The sequence below is a fragment of the Myxocyprinus asiaticus genome, chromosome 26 (genome assembly GCF_019703515.2).
Source record: "Myxocyprinus asiaticus isolate MX2 ecotype Aquarium Trade chromosome 26, UBuf_Myxa_2, whole genome shotgun sequence".
Classification (NCBI taxonomy): Eukaryota; Metazoa; Chordata; class Actinopteri; order Cypriniformes; family Catostomidae; genus Myxocyprinus; species Myxocyprinus asiaticus.
Window position 1 is genome coordinate 8,938,031 of NC_059369.1, and position 16,032 is coordinate 8,954,062.

A 16,032-nucleotide genomic window follows, 5' to 3' on the forward strand; every position below is an offset into this window, starting at 1 on the left:
CCTTCTACCTACAGGTCAGCGCGGGCCAGCACGGCTAGCACTGGGGGCGATTTGGGGACCCCAATGGGATCGTCTCCGCCGGGTATCCCCCCGCGAACCTCCCATTCCCCAGCACACTCATCTGCCCCAATCAGGCTTCCGGATGAGTTCGCCGGCTCGTCTCACGGCGAGTCTGGTTTCTTGTTCGGAGCCCGCGAAGATGATGAGCTCTCGAGCGCAGCATCGGAGAGCGGGCTTGTCCAGTCGGACGCAGAAGCCTCAGCTGGGCTTCCCCCTTTGGGGATGATCGGCCAGTCACAGGCCGATGCCGAAATGACGGACATGCTTTCCCAGGCGGCCGTGAGCATCGGGTTAGAGTGGAACCCTCCGCTCTCCCCTGAATCCTCACGGCTTGATGATTGGTTTCTGGGCTCGCGGCGCCGCTCAAAGCAGCCACACTCCGCTGCAGTGCCATTCTTCCCGGAAGTGCATGAGGAGCTGATGAAGTCATGGGAGGCACCTTTTACTGCCCGGCCCTGACTCTGCAGTTCCCCCGCTCTCACTACCCTTGATGGCGGGCTGGCCAAGGGCTGTACGGCGATTCCCCTGGTGGATAAGGTGCTCACGGTGCACCTATGCCCGTAGAGCACCGCCACCTGGCGTGGACACCCTAAGCTCCCGTCCAAGCCCTGTAGGCTCACGTCATCCCTGATGGCTAAAGACTACAGTGCTGCTGGACAAGCAGCATCAGCCCTGCATGCCATGGCTCTCCTGCAGATCCAACAAGCCAAGGCGCTGAAAGAACTGCACGAGGGTAGTTCCACCCCAGATTTGATGCAGGAACTGTGCTCGGCGACCGACCTCGCTCTCTGGGTGACGAAGGTCATGGCGCGGTCTCTCGGGTGGACGATGGCAACACTAGTGGTCCAGGAGCGCCACCTTTGGCTCAACCTGGTCGAGATGGGCGAGGCCGACAAGGCATGGTTCCTTGCTGCCCCCATTTCCCAGGCGGGCCTATTCGGTGACACTGTCGAGGACTTTGCCCAGCAGTTCTCGACGGTGAAGCAGCAGACAGAGGCAATCCGGCACATCCTGCCCCAGCGCAGCTCAAGATCCCACACCCCGTCTGCTCGTCGCCAAGGGCATCCCCCTTCAGTAACCGCACCGGCTCCGCCGCAGCCCGCCCCTTCGGCCCGGCCCCGGCGTGGAGCCCACCGCAGGAAGCCGACGCCACCCGTCTCACAGACGTCACCAAAAAACCCACGGAGGTCCTCGAAGCGCCCCTGAGACGGGTGACCCAGGGATGAGGGAACCCACTCACGTGGAGCTGGTAAAAAGACCACTCCATCCCCCGGTGGAGGGCCGCGTGTAAAATCTTTTGTTGCCTTTTTGTTTGATTTCGGCGCACGCCCAAGTGGCTGTGGTACCCAACAGTTCAGCAAAAGAGCGGCTTCCTTCCTCCCTGGGTCACATACCCGGTGTGTACGGTTGTCACCACGACTACCGTCCACAGGCTTTTTCTTGCAGGATTGGCACTCCAGCGGTGGAATTTCCGTCCCTGAGTGCCCAGCTGTGGCACACAGCCGCCCCTGATGTGGCAGTCTCCACGGGTTATGAGGACATGTCTCTTCCTCCCCCGTCCCAGGCTGTTCCGGGGGTGGTCACAAGGAGCCAGGTAAGTGCTTCCCTAGACTCAGCACAGCCACGATGTGCTGTGGCATCTCGTGCGAGGCCCCACCACAAGGCCCCACCTGCCGGTACATACGATGATGTTGTCCCCTTGGTCCCCCTTGCGCTGAATTTGGACGCGTGGCTCGCGCTTTCCAATCCGTCGCGATGGCTGATCCGGACCGTCCGACTCGGCTACGCGATTCAGTTCACCAGGTGCCCACCCAGGTTCAGTGGTATTCACTTCACCTTGGTCAAGGGCGAAAATGCTGCCACCCTGTGCGCGGAGATCGCTACCCTCCTACGGAAGGACGCAATAGAACCTGTCTCTCCAGCCGAGATGAAGAAAGGGTTTTACAGCCCCTACTTCATCATACCGAAAAAAGGCGGTGGGTTGCGGCCAATCTTGGACCTGAGAGAACTGAACCGGGCTTTACACAGACTCCCGTTCAAGATGCTGACGCAAAAACGCATTCTGGCGAGCATCCAGCATCAAGATTGGTTCACGGCGGTAGACTTGAAGGATGCGTACTTCCATGTCTCGATCCTTCCTCAACACAGACCCTTCCTGCGGTTCGTGTTCGAGGGTCAGGCGTATCAGTACAAAGTCCTCCCTTTCAGCCTGTCCCTGTCTCCTCGCGTCTTTACGAAGATCACAGAGGCTGCCCTTTTCCCTTTAAGGGCGATGACTGGCTGATCCTAGCTCACTCTCAAGACATGTTGTGCACACACAGGGACCTGGTGCTCTCACAGCTCAGCCGACTAGGGCTTCGGGTCAACTGGGAAAAGAGCAAGCTCCTCCCGGTTCAGAGCATCTCTTTTCGGATTGGAGTTGGACTCAGTCTCCTTGACGGCACGCCTTACGAACGAGCGTGCCCAGTCAGTGCTGGCCTGTTTGAAGGCGTTCAAACAGGGAACAGCGGTTCCACTGAAACTTTTTCAGAGGCTCCTGGGGCATGTGGCATCCTCGGCGGTGGCCACCCCACTTGGGTTGATGCATATGAGGCCGCTTCAGCACTGGCTCCAGACTCGAGTCCCGAGATGGGCATGACGCCACGGGACACATCGCGGGGCCATCACGTCGGTCTGTCACCGTCTTTTCAGCCCTTGGACCGACCTCTCATTTCTACGAGCAGGTGTTCCTCTAGAACTGGTCTCCAGGCACGTCGTGGTCATGACAGATGCCTCCAAAACGGGCTGGGGAGCTGTTTGCAATGGGCACGCAGCCGCCGGCCTCTGGATGGGCCCATAACTGCACTGGCACATCAACTGCCTCGAGTTGTTGGCAATTCTGCTCACCCTGCGGAGGTTCCGGCCGTTGATCCAGGGCAAGCACATGTTAGTTCAGACACACAGCACGGCAACTGTAGCATATGTCAACAACCAAGGCAGTCTGCGCTCTCGTTGTATGTCACAACTCGCCCACCGTCTCCTCCTCTGGAGTCAGCAGCACTTCAAGTCGCTGCGAGCCACTCACATCCCGGGCAACCTCAACACTACAGCGGACATGCTGTCATGGCAGGTTACCCTCAGAGGAGAGTGGAGACTCCACCCTCAGGTGGTCCAGATGATTTGGAGTCAATTCCGACAGGCACAGGTGGACCTGTTTGCCTCCCAAGAATCCTCTCACTGCCCACTCTGGTATGCCCTCACCGAGGCTCCCCTCGGCATAGACATGCTGGCACACAGCTGGCCCCCTGGCCTACGCAAGTATGCGTTTCCCCCAGTGAGCCTGCTTGCACAGACCCTGTGCAAGGTCAGGGAGGACGAAGTGCAGGTCGTCCTGGTAGCACCCTACTGGCCCACCCAGATGTGGTTCTCGGACCTCACGCTCCTCGCGACAGCTCCCCCCTGGCAAATTCCCATGAGGAAGGACCTTCTTTCTCAGGGACGGGGCACACTCTGGCACCCGCACCCAGACTTCTGGAATCTCCATGTCTGGCCCCTGGACGGGACGCAGAAGGCCTAAGCAGTCTACCACCCACGGTGGTAGACACGATCACTCAGTCTAGGGCCCCCTCTATGAGGTGCCTGTATGCCTTTAAGTGGCGTCTGTTTGCTAAGTGGTGTTCTTCCTGATGCGAAGATCCCCAAAGATTCGCAGTCAGATCAGTGCTTTCCTTCCTGCAGGAGAGGCTGGAAGGGAGGCTGTCCCCTTCCACCTTGAAGGTGTACATTGCCACCATAGCACCACACCATGACGCAGTCGACAGTAAGTCCTTAGGGAAGCACGACCTGATCATCAGGTTCCTAAGAGGTGCCAGGAGGCTGAATCCCTCCAGACCGCGCCTCGTTCCCTCATTGGATCTCTCCGTAGTTCTTCAGGGTCTACAGAGAGCCCCCTTTGAGCCTTTGCAGTCAGCCGAGCTTAAGGCACTCTCCTTGAAGACTGCCCTCCTGACTGCGCTCACTTCCATCAAGAGGGTAGGTGATCTGCAAGTGTTCTCTGTCAGCGAAACATGCCTGGAGTTTGGTCCGGGTTACTCTCACGTGATCCTGAGACCCTGACCGGGCTATGTGCCCAAGGTTCCCACCACCCCTTTTAGGGACCAGGTGGTGAACCTGCAAGCACTGCCTCAGAAGGAGGCAGACCCAGCCCTGTAATTGCTGTGTCCGTTGCGCGCTTTACGCATCTATTTGGATCACACGCATAGCTTTAGAATCTCTGAGCAGCTCTTTGTCTGCTTTGGTGTACAGCAGAAAGGAAGCACTGTCTCCAAGCAGAGGATCGCCCACTGGCTCATTGACGCCATAACTATGGCATATCTCGTCCAGAACATGCCGCCCCCGGTAGGGCTACGAGCCCATTCTACCAGGGGTGTAGCGGCTTCCTGGGCCCTGGCCAGAGGTGCCTCTCTAACAGACATTTGCAGAGCAGCGGGCTGGGCAACACCCAACACCTTTGCAAGGTTCTACAACCTCTGGGTGGAACCGGTTTCGTCCCAGGTAGTGGCACGCAACACAAGCGGATAAGCCCGAGATAGCTGGCCGGGTGTATCACTGAACATAGTGCCTTCCACCTGCCTTGGAGCTGAAGACGTGCGCCATTAATTCCCAGTAGTGTTCACAAACTTTGTTCCCTGGTTGACTTCCTCCAACCCTGTGGCAGTCAAGTTTTTGGAGAGACTCGCTGCCGGCCCAGTACACGTGCTAATTAAGAGTCCTGTTCTGGGGTAGGTGCTCCGCATGTGGCGGTTCCCTGTAAGGCTAACCCCATATGATATATATCTTCCGCTAGTTCGTTTCCCTGTTGGAAAACTGCATCTTCCTTGGGCAGAGCCCCTCTGCCCCAGTCTCCATGTTTGTAGTAACTCCTCCCCCATTGGGCAGGATCTACCTTGAAGACTCTCCACATGGTTGGAAAGACCATGTGACGTATCCTTCCACTTAAATATCCCCCTCTCTCTTTAGGCGAGGTGTGGTCTCTGCTGTGTCTTCCCCTTGGGAGGGACACCCTCCGACTAGACCTGGCGGCCTAGTCGGATAATCCCCCTTCTTTTTTAGGGAGTGGAAAAAAAGAAGGGGAAAAGAGGCCACGACTGGATTAAGCCTGTCTCTATCTTTTGGGTAGTCGACGTGTCCCCAAAAAGGGCCGTTCGACACTCATAACTATGTTGGGGGAGGTTACGTGTCGACCTGGTGTGCTGGCTATGAGGCACACAGTAGTCTGCCCACCACACTCCGCCAGTTCACGAAACACAGTTCAGCCAGTTGTGGCGTTTCGTATAGGGACCCCTAATGTCACTACATCGACACAACGTTGAGTGAGTGACAGATAGGAAACGTCATGGTTACTTGTGTAACCTCCGTTCCCTGATGGAGGGAACGAGACGTTGTGTCCCTCCTGCTACTACGCTGAACTACCCACTGAAATGGCCGGACCTTATATCGGCTCCTCAGCATAAAACCTGAATGAGTGGTTGTATACCAGCTCCTTTTATACCCGTATGTCCGGGGGAGTGGCATGCAAATACCACTCACCAATTTTCATTGGCCTTTTATCAAAGACCAGAGGTGTCTCGGGCTCCCAAGAGTGACCCCTAGTGTCACTACATCGACACAACATCTCGTTCCCTCCATCAGGGGACGGAGGTTACACAAGTAACCATGACATTCTGTGGAGGGCGCCACTACATGTTTTCACAGCAGATGGGTTCGACACAAGCTGAAATTGACACGATAGATCGGCACCCTCCAAGAGATTGGTTGACTGGTCCTGAAAGCGAGTGATGCTCAATTATGACATAAGTACCTCTACCACAGGGGCTAAGAGAATGTTTGACATCATTGAAGACATGACAAGATCTCGACCCAACTACATATTCATGTTGTGCTGGAAATATCTGACTCCATTTGTGTCCTTGGTAAGTACATCTCTTTGAGTTTCACGGATGCCATGTATTGGTCAGAAGTGTCAATAATAGCGTTTTTCTCAACTGAATTTTTCTTCAAACATAGGTCAGTGTTCTCAAAACAAATTTACACAGCTATCAAAACAGATTCTTAATTTAATAAATCAGTTCAATTGCATGGCATAATAAACTACTACTACTTTCTTCTGTAGAACACAAATTAAGATTTTTAGAAGAATATCTCAGCTCTGTAGGTCCATACAATGCAAGTGAATGGTGACCAGACCTTTGAAAGACCAAAGGGAACAAAAAGGCAGTATAAAAGTAATCAATAAATCTCTGTGGTAAAATCCATATATTCAGAAGTGATATAAGTGTGGGTGAGAAACAGATCAATATTTAAGTTCTTTTTTAAAGAAAATTTTCACTTTTACTTCACATTCAGCCACCTACTGGTCAAAGGTGAAGATTGATAGTAAAAAAGGACTTGAATATTGATCTGTTTCTCACCTTCACCTATCATAGTGATTCAGAAAATCTGGATTTAACCACTGGAGTCATATGGATTACTTCTATGCTGCCTTTATGTCCTTTTTGGACCTTCTTATTTCTGGTCACCCTACACTTGCATTGTAAGAACCAACAGAGTTGAAATATTATTCAAAAAATCTCCATTTGTGTTCTGCAGAAGAAAGTCACATCTGGGATGGCATGGGGTGAACTATTTTCTAAAATGCAAATACTAACATTGAACTCAACAGTATAGATGTATTACCTATTTATGACATAACATATTCAGCATAGACACACATATACAAATGAAAAATACTGTAAAAATATTATTAAAAAAATCATGACTTTCTTTGTTCTGTTGAACACAAAAGGATAAGTTCAGAAGAATGTTAGTCTCAATTACTGTTCATTTCCATTGTATGGAATAAAGATGAAATTAAATTAAATGGTGCCTAAGAGACTAATATTCTGCTTGGCATCTCTTTTTGTGTTCAACAGAAGAAAGTCATATGGGTTTGAAACAACATGAGGTTGATTGAATGATAACAATTTTTGTTTTTGGTAAACTATCCCTTTAAATGTTTTGAAAGCGTGATGCTTGGATTGGAGAATTGTTTTTATACTGTGAATAGAAAATAACATATTTATTAATAAATATTTATTTAAATAAATGTATTATATATTTATTTATATGTGGATGCCTACCTGAAGCATTTAATTTGACACAGAGCTGATCTGCTTCAGTTAAACTTATCCCACCCCACTTTCACTTTCTTTTCTACCAATCTCAGGTTTCTCTCATCTGCTCTCTGGTTAAATTCAAGCCCCTGACTTTCAACCGCTCATATGTGTACCCGAGCTGGGCGTATGCACTCGGATGGCTGCTGGCCCTGTCCTCCATTCTGCTGGTGCCTGGATGGGCACTGGGCCAACTTATTGCTGGCAAAGGGAGCCTGAAACAGGTAAAGCATGAAAACATGTTCATCCCTGAAATGTTACCAAGGCAGGGATGTGAATGTTTTACTGTTTAAAATAATAATAATAATAATAATCTGCATAACTAACCAAGAGTAAATTATTCATGAATTCAGTTCTATCAAACTGATACACTATCATTACAAGTGTAATGTTGTTTCCCTGTGTCTGTGTTCCTTGACAGCGTTGGCTTCACCTGTGCAGTCCTGACACAAACCTCCCGCTCACCTGTAAGCAACCAGCTGAAATACAGGAAATTACTTTCACCACAGAGATGGAAGATTTGGTCAGGAGCAGCACAAAGGAAAACTGACAAAACATGTATGCAAGAAAATAAAAATTTCTGTATAATAAAATCATGGCAATGGATATTGAAAGAAAAATGTAAACACTATTCTTTAGTTTTTATATTTTCCATAACATGTCCAGGTCCAAATTTTATTTTTTTGCCACACCTGCAAAATGTTGGGTCAGTTGAGAAAATACCAACCAAAAATATTTCAGTAAAGCCATGAAATTGTTTTTGCTTTTTATTTTTTCATTAAAACATTTTTGTCCCAATGAAAAAAGAATTATTTTTATCTTTTTCACTTGCATAACCTATTTTGTGGTATTCATTGTTTATTTCAAAGCACCATATACTTATACCAAAAACACACTTGTGCATGGAACTACTTTCTAATACCACGGATCAGGATCTGCTGTTGCTAGTTTGAAAGATGGACACAAGCCTCCGTTACAAACATCACCTTAAAACGAGTAATGACAGCTTGGGCTGTTTCTAATAAGTTATTGGAGTGACAAGGATGTGTGTGTGTGTGTGTGTGTGTGTGTAAGTGAGAGTGTGTGTGAGAGAGAGAGAGAGACTGAGTGTGTGATTACCTGCATCTGTTGAAGTGAAGAACAGTAAGCTGTTAGTTTAACTCTATTCTTCAGCTGTTGTGTGGTAGTAATCTGCTCCGAATGTGGAGTGATGCTGCCAAACATGCTATCGGAATTATCCTAAAAGTACAGTATTTCACACACATTCAAGTGTTTTGTTGCCGGAGAGAAAACGTGGAGAACGCCAGTTTCATTCTTCCATTGAGGAACTGTTTTGACACCAACAGGAAAAGCTGTCTCCCCTACGTCATCTTAAAAGTTTACTTCATGAGTTCGATTGCCCATATAATCTTTGAATGATAAAGGATAAACTTATGTGTCTTGCTGTCTGCAAAGGAGGGGCTCGAGAAAGAGGCTTTTTATATAGAGGAAGCTATGGGCAGGAACTCTTAGAAGATTGAGGAAGGAGATAGTGTGGTGGGGGGATGCCAGAAAGACTGTCGATAGAGTGAGGTAAGCGGCGGTTTATATACTCTGCAGCATGCAATTTGATTGGCAGATTGGGTGAGAAAGCTCCTCACAAACTTTCGTTTCAGAACTCCATCTTCTCCCAACTCAGAAACTAGGGTATCACATTGGTATCCTGAACATGTGTGATTACTCTCTCTGTCACAACTCTCAGCTGTTATAGGCAGAATACTGAAGCTGTTAATTTAACTCTATTTCTTAGCTGTAGTGTAGCAGTAATCCGAGCGAATAAGAGACAATGCCTTATGACTTCAAAAAAACACGAACTGACTGACAATGCTGTCTCAACTTCAACTCAACTCACTCATAGCACACACAATAAAGTCTTTTTTTTTCACCACCTACAGGCTCAAATCTTTAATTTCACAGGGATGAATGAAAATTCACACATCTAGCTGCAATTACACATCTGCACTGCTCTTACACTTTAGTTTAGAATGCCACAAACACAAGTGGGGTAATCTTAACAGTGTAGTGTCCCAGCACTCTTGGAACACCTCTCGTGCAATCAGATTTGAGGGCCAGTACTATAATACTATAGTTGTATAATTCTCTGGTTGACAGGCATTCTAAGGTGTGGAATTACTTTTCAGTAAATGCATGGCTATAAAGTAGTTCCAGGTGTTGACCACATAACAGTTTCATATCACTTTGCCAAATTATTTCAGTTATTTCATATAACTCGTACAGGCCACCTAAGCAAAATAACCAACTAAAAGAAAGACACTGGCTTAGTAAATCAGATAAGAATGACAAACAATGTCTCTAATATCAGTTGAAAGGCACCCTTGCGCTCCCTCTCTCTCTCTCCGTTTCGCTCTCACACACACGAGAAACAAACAGAGCCTGTGTGTCAACGCACCTGGCAACTTGATAAATACAACAGTTTCTATAGTGTCCAAAATAAATTTTAATATCTATGTTGGCTTAAAGGAGCAATATGTAGGATAGGGATTATAAAGGATAAACTTATGTGGCTTTCTGTCTGCAAAGGAGGGGCTCGAGAAAGAGGCTTTATATATAGAGGAAGCTATGGGCAGGAACTCTTAGAAGATTGAGGAAGGAGGTAGTGAGGTGGAGTGATGCCGGAAAGACTGTTGATAGAGTGAGGTAAGTGGCAGTTTATATACTCTGCAGCATGCAGTTTGATTGTCAGATTGGGTGAGCAAGCTCCTCAAGAACTTTCGTTTAAGAACTTCATCTTCTCAGGGTGTGCATTATTTTTATACAATTCAACAGTCCGTTTTTAACAATTACTTAAATATTTCAGACATATTGGCTTAAAGGAGCAATATGTAACATTGACATCAAGCATTTAAAATGGGTCCTGCAGTTCAAATTAAAAATATTGGAGAGAGTTGTCTCCCCCGCCCCCTCCACCCCAGACTCAAAGCTCACGTGGGTTGCCAGGTCAAGCACACGCAACAGGAATGAGCAAGCTGACAATGGCAAGCGATGAGCTTATACTGTAAGGTGATCAGCTAATGTATACCTTTGCAATGTTTTTATTGTTTGTAAATCATAAACCAGCTCATGTGGATTTTTTATAACTCTGTCAATGTTAGCTAGATGTATTGCTGGCTTCCATGGCTGCAGCGTGCTGTGTTTGCCCGCTAACTTGTTTCAAATCTGGCAAACCAGGGGTCGAAATACTATTGGGAAATGGGCAGTGGGCGGGATCACACAGGCCAAAACACAAACAGAAATTCCGTACCGGAACGGAGATTTCAAAGTAGAATATACTGGCTGTAGCATTGTTTTTGGAGAAGCCAGCATTTCAAGCATGTTTCCTAAATCTCTGATAGCATATGATGATCATTTTATGCTTTAGTACAGTAAATATATTATGTATTGCACCTTTAAAGCTGCAGTTGTAACTTTGTGCTCTTAAGTGACTACGTCAGTCATGTTCTGGCACTGCTCTTCTGGCAGAAGAATCTCCCAATTTGTGCTGACCTAGACATCGACTGTGTGTGATCGTGACTGGAGCCGGAGTCATGATGTGCTATTTTCATGTTGATATTATGTTATATGATAAAACATTTGAAACAGAAATATTTATTGCTTTAATGAAGTTAAACAACACTCTTGTTTACATATTTGATTTAATTTTACCCTTAAAACGTTTTTCTAACCCCACACTCAAAGCACTTTTAAATAGAGAACAGGAGACTCTCCTCAGCTACCACCAGTATATCTTAATATGATTATTCAATTGTTTTATCTACTATTAATGTTTGAATTGTACTACAGTTTTGAATTAAAGAGGTTAAACACGTGATATGGCTGATATGAGTTCAATAGAATACATTATTATTTTTATACTATAGTGTCCATGGGCGCCTGCAGGATTTCATCAGAGGGTACGCACAGAAATCTGTCCAATACAACTTTATATCTATGGGGGTCCAGGGGCATGCTCCCACAGGAGATTTTTTTTGCAAAAACAACACAAAGCATTCAATGTAACTATTGACTAAAAGCATTTCTTCCAGTAACACATTCTCGCTCCAAATAAAGCAAAACGCACAACAACGCATATAGGAGAACGCAGGTAACTCGGTGTGTTTTTATCAGTTGGAGTTTTTTATTTCAGTTGATTGTAGGTAAATTTTCACTTTATCCAGTGCTGTTTGTTCTGTGTTCGTAAATATCCCGATACTGTTTTACTGTGTGAGAAACTGCTCCAAATGATTCAGTGAGAAAGTGCTCCGAACGAATTGTACTGAATCATGAAATGATTCAGACAGTTTTGCAAGCCCGTTCGGGCAATTCACTGAAAAGAACCGACTCAAAATAATTATTCTTTCGCAAACTGGGCATTGCTAGTTCTTTTAAACAGCCAACAGAAATACAGGCCACATTTCATGATTGGTGAAATATTCTTAGAGCAAGTGTTTCTCAGTTCAATCGGAGCGCTCAAGGTACGCACAGTGTGCACGGCCGTACAGCTGCAGGCGCCACTTATATTGTCCAGCCTCAGTTATTACAATATCATGTCTTTGCAATGCACACAATAACACTGTAAATTAAAAACATAAATGAGGATTTAATAATGATGTGGATAAAATATACTTTATTAAACTTACAAATAATATGCTTAAATATGCAATATAACAATTACAAGAAGTCAATTTCAGAAGTCATACATATTAAACATGTAATAGTAACTTCACCTGGACAACATAGATACATCGCGATCGGTTAACACACTAGTTATGTTTGATTCATAAAAGCATGACAAGCAATATAAGCTTCAACAACCCTATCAGAAAACATATCCAAGCATTATAGCAGGTAAACAACTTCACCAAACGATTAACAGATAAACGTCCATCTAGACTGCAGCAATGCTGTCCTGAACTTTGTGACAGTGACTGACTGAACTGAACAGCATAGTTAGTTACTCTAGCCAGAACATGAGACAGCCGGCACTTCTTTCCTGTGTGTACAGACATGACATAACGACGCAAAGATGAACATCATAAGCCAGTGATTTTGCGGCAAATCGAATCAGACAACTCAAAATACAAATAATTTTTATAGGCTTACCGTAGTGAATCGGGGTAAGGTAAGGACACTGAGTACATAAACAATGTTCAAAACAATCAATAATGGTAATTTGTTCATTTTTAACCAAATAAATCTTACATAGTGCAGATTTAATAAAAGGAATGTTTCACTACATGGAGTTTAGAAATTATGACAATAAGATAACATCTTTGGTTTCATAGCTAATCTTCTGATGGTATTTTATTTATTTTTTTCACTGAGGTAAGACATTACTGCTTTTCTATAGTAGAACATAATATCTCTGTGATTTGATTCACACATCACTTACTGTACGTGGAAGAATCAGACTGTTGATCTTATGTGATTTAAACATCCTTATAAAGGCTCACATAGGGAAATAACCATAACACCAAATATACAACAGGGCTACATAATGATTTATTCACATTTTACACACAATATTCATCTTTACATTTGCCATATTAAAAATAAAAATCAAAGTTGCTTTGTTTTGATAGCACCTGTTCTACTGCTTATGAGAGGTATATCAGGATTTTGTCAGTTAAATGTTAGAACATGTTAGAAGTCTAAATTGTCTGGCAGTAGTTGGCTGAATGTATTCCCAGACTAGAGGCCGCAGGGTTACATATTTAGTCAAACCATGTTATTGCAATTCATTTGCAATACAGATTTTTACCTAGGACTGCCTTTTCATTTTTTACAACAATGTAAATTTAATCACATAAATCTGACACAAATGCATTGAAAATATAATTAATGCTTCTAATATGTAAACTTCTGAACTATGCTCATTTCACATGCAAATATCTTACTGTATATACTTAATATTCAAGCAAGCAAATTTACTATAATTCACCTGTAAACTACAAATAAAAGGATGAATTACATTAAGATTGTGTAAAAGAATCGGGTTCTTGGAGTGAGAGAGGATAAGGAACGGTGAACTTCAACTCAAATGGTATGTTGTGTGTGCTGGTCTCTGTCTCTTCCTCTAATGGCATCTGGCTTGCTAACTCTATCTCCACCCTCACTGCAATGACAAACAGCTGTTAGAGACAATCATTGACAGGTAATGATCCTTACTGTTCTCATCTCCCGATCTCACTCTCCATTCACAATCCGGCACTCAACCACGGCCTACTACCACATACCCCCACCTCGACCTGCTGGGACAACACAGCTCCCAACCCTCTCTCTGACGCATCGGTCTGTAAAACAAAAGGAAGGGAGAAATCAGGAGCATGTAACATCGGCCAGCCAAAGCGCAGCTTTCACCTGCATAAAAGCCTGTTAGCACGGCTCCATCCACTGGACCGGGTCTGGGGCTCCCTTTCTAGTAAGATCAGTCAGTGGGCTGGTGACGTCCGAATAATTAGGCACAAACCTTCTATAGTAGCCAGCCAGCCCCATGAACTGCCTTACCTCCTTTTTGGTCTTGGGTTTCAGGCAGGCCGCAATCGATGCGGTCTAATCAATTTGAGGCTTGACCTTGACCTTGACCCAAGTAGAACCCCAGATAACATACCTCCACCCGTCCAATTGCACGAGTGAGTCAGATGCTGCATGTACCACTGCCAATCATTACTAATACATATACATATACATATATATACATTATATATATATATATATATATATATATATATATATATATATATATATATATATATATATGATGTCATCCAGACTGGCAGCGGCATACGTGGAGTGTGGTCTGAGGACTCTGTCTGAAATGTATCCAGGGCCCCAAATAAACTGAATAGGTCACTTGTGACTCGCACCCAAACCTCGTCTTGATCCAGGCATTGGTGGATGGATGTTTGGCTGCAACCTGAATCCACCAAGGCCTGGTATGTACCCCCCTTGATACTCACAGGTATGCGATACGTCTCAGCTCGATCGGGGGCGGCTTGTGGCACATCGGTGAGCTGGACCACAGATTCTCCAAAACAGCCATCGAAGCACAGTCGAGTCAAAGATTTCTCGGAGGCGCAAAGTTCTGATTCCAAAAACAGACTTTATTATAAAAATAAAGCCTAGATGGTTCATGAAGCATCTGAAGTTACATTTTAGAACATGCCTTTTTTATATATAAAGTTTCTGTTCTCTTTGAGGATGGCCTCTTTGTCCAAAAATTAACCCATGATATCATTCAATAATATCTAATAAAATCTTATGCCTTGATTATTTGTCATCACTCCTAACAGGACATCATGGCTTAACTTCAGTGGTGGCAAATGCATAACCATTTTATTTTATATGCATAAAACACACTAATCACTTCATATGGTTACATTTTATATTAACTAACAATCATTACTTTCTGCATTAATTTGATTAGTATATTAAATGATTTCCCTTATTTCAGTTTATTGGTCACACACACAACACATCCCTGTGAGAAGTGTGTGATGCCACAGGTGGTGTTTATTTATCCTTGAGACTTCCTCTTAATGCATGCTCCTCAATTCATTCCAACACTCCCAATTCCAAAAATGTTCTGCATCAAATCATGCATTGTCTGACTCTATTCTATAAAAAAAAAACATTCACAGAAAGGGCCTTACAAAGAGACACAGAGAGAGACTGTAATTCTCCCTCGAAAAGCTAAGCTGCATTTTTCCATTGATTTGCACTTTTGATTATTAAACTGAGTAAATGATAATTAAATCAATAAATGAATGATTAAATATCTAACATATTGAATAACCTTCGTATTGCAGTTATTTGTAGTACATGGATTACACATTATCATTTTTAGATCATTCCATATTTCATACATGTTAATGCAATTATCAAAATGGACTAACAGAATGATTAAATAAAAATATACAATACCATCTCCATCAATGGGCATTGGTCCTGGAAAAGCCCAAGCAAACCGGCCCAGACTCCACGCCCACACCCGCGGCGTCAAATCTGTCGACCCGGAGAGTGGAGAGTGGTAAGGTTTCAGAGGAGGAACTCTCCGTCTCCGGGGAGGAGGGATTGGATGGGAGGAAACAGAAAGGGGGCAGAGGGAGAGAAAGATGAAGAGGGGTGCTCGTCAGCCCCCAGAAAGGCCACCAAATGGTTCCACCAGCTGGACAGTGTCATACAGCAACGCCGGGCGATGACACTGGACCCACTCCGCAGTTCTCCTCGGTAAATGGGCAGCGAGTTGCTCCAGTACCATCAGATCTATCACACACACTATTGTGACCCTCCTGGGCCAGGACCCACCTCCGGCAGGCATCGCGGAGCAGCTGAGCATAAACAAACGGGGGGCTGAACTCCTCCAGCCTCGGGGAATGGAACCGCTGGAAATGTTGTTCCGGTGTACACCCTACCAGCTGAAGGATGGCCTTCTTCAGGTCCACATAGGCCAGGCAAGTGATTATCTACATTCTAATCAGCGTGTCACTTGTCTGTTTCCTTTTGTCAGGTATTGATTATGGCTAGGCTTATACTGTAGGGGTAATATATATACTGTAGTGTAAGGGCAATAGTTATAAAGCAAAATTAGCACACACAAACACAAAGATGCTTTTTAGTGACAAATTAAGAAAATGCTTATTCAAAATAACATAATTCAAAATTAAAAATAAAGGGTGCACCATTTTCTGTTAATTTCAATCACATTTGTCATTTCATAACATTAAGTATTGAAAAAAGCAGGAGG

General features: G+C 45.0%; 1 protein-coding gene and 1 long non-coding RNA gene across 2 annotated transcripts in view; one reads left to right on the plus strand and one right to left on the minus strand.

Moving 5' to 3' along the window:
* Positions 1-8,360, plus strand: part of LOC127416868 (sodium- and chloride-dependent GABA transporter 2-like) — a 28,059-nt gene extending 19,699 nt beyond the window's left edge. The window contains exons 12-14 of the mRNA XM_051656454.1: positions 5,911-6,011; positions 7,304-7,474; positions 7,672-8,360. Of these exons, the coding sequence (XP_051512414.1) occupies positions 5,911-6,011; positions 7,304-7,474; positions 7,672-7,800 (401 nt within the window). The 3' untranslated portion in view covers positions 7,801-8,360. The remainder of the gene's footprint in view (positions 1-5,910; positions 6,012-7,303; positions 7,475-7,671) is intronic.
* LOC127416871 (uncharacterized) lies at positions 6,581-8,693 on the minus strand. The gene is made up of 4 exons (XR_007893200.1): positions 8,370-8,693; positions 7,578-7,729; positions 7,218-7,465; positions 6,581-7,134 (listed from the first exon to the last, which is right to left on the minus strand). It is a non-coding gene; the product is annotated as an uncharacterized LOC127416871 (long non-coding RNA).
* Positions 8,694-16,032: the final 7,339 nt, after the last annotated feature.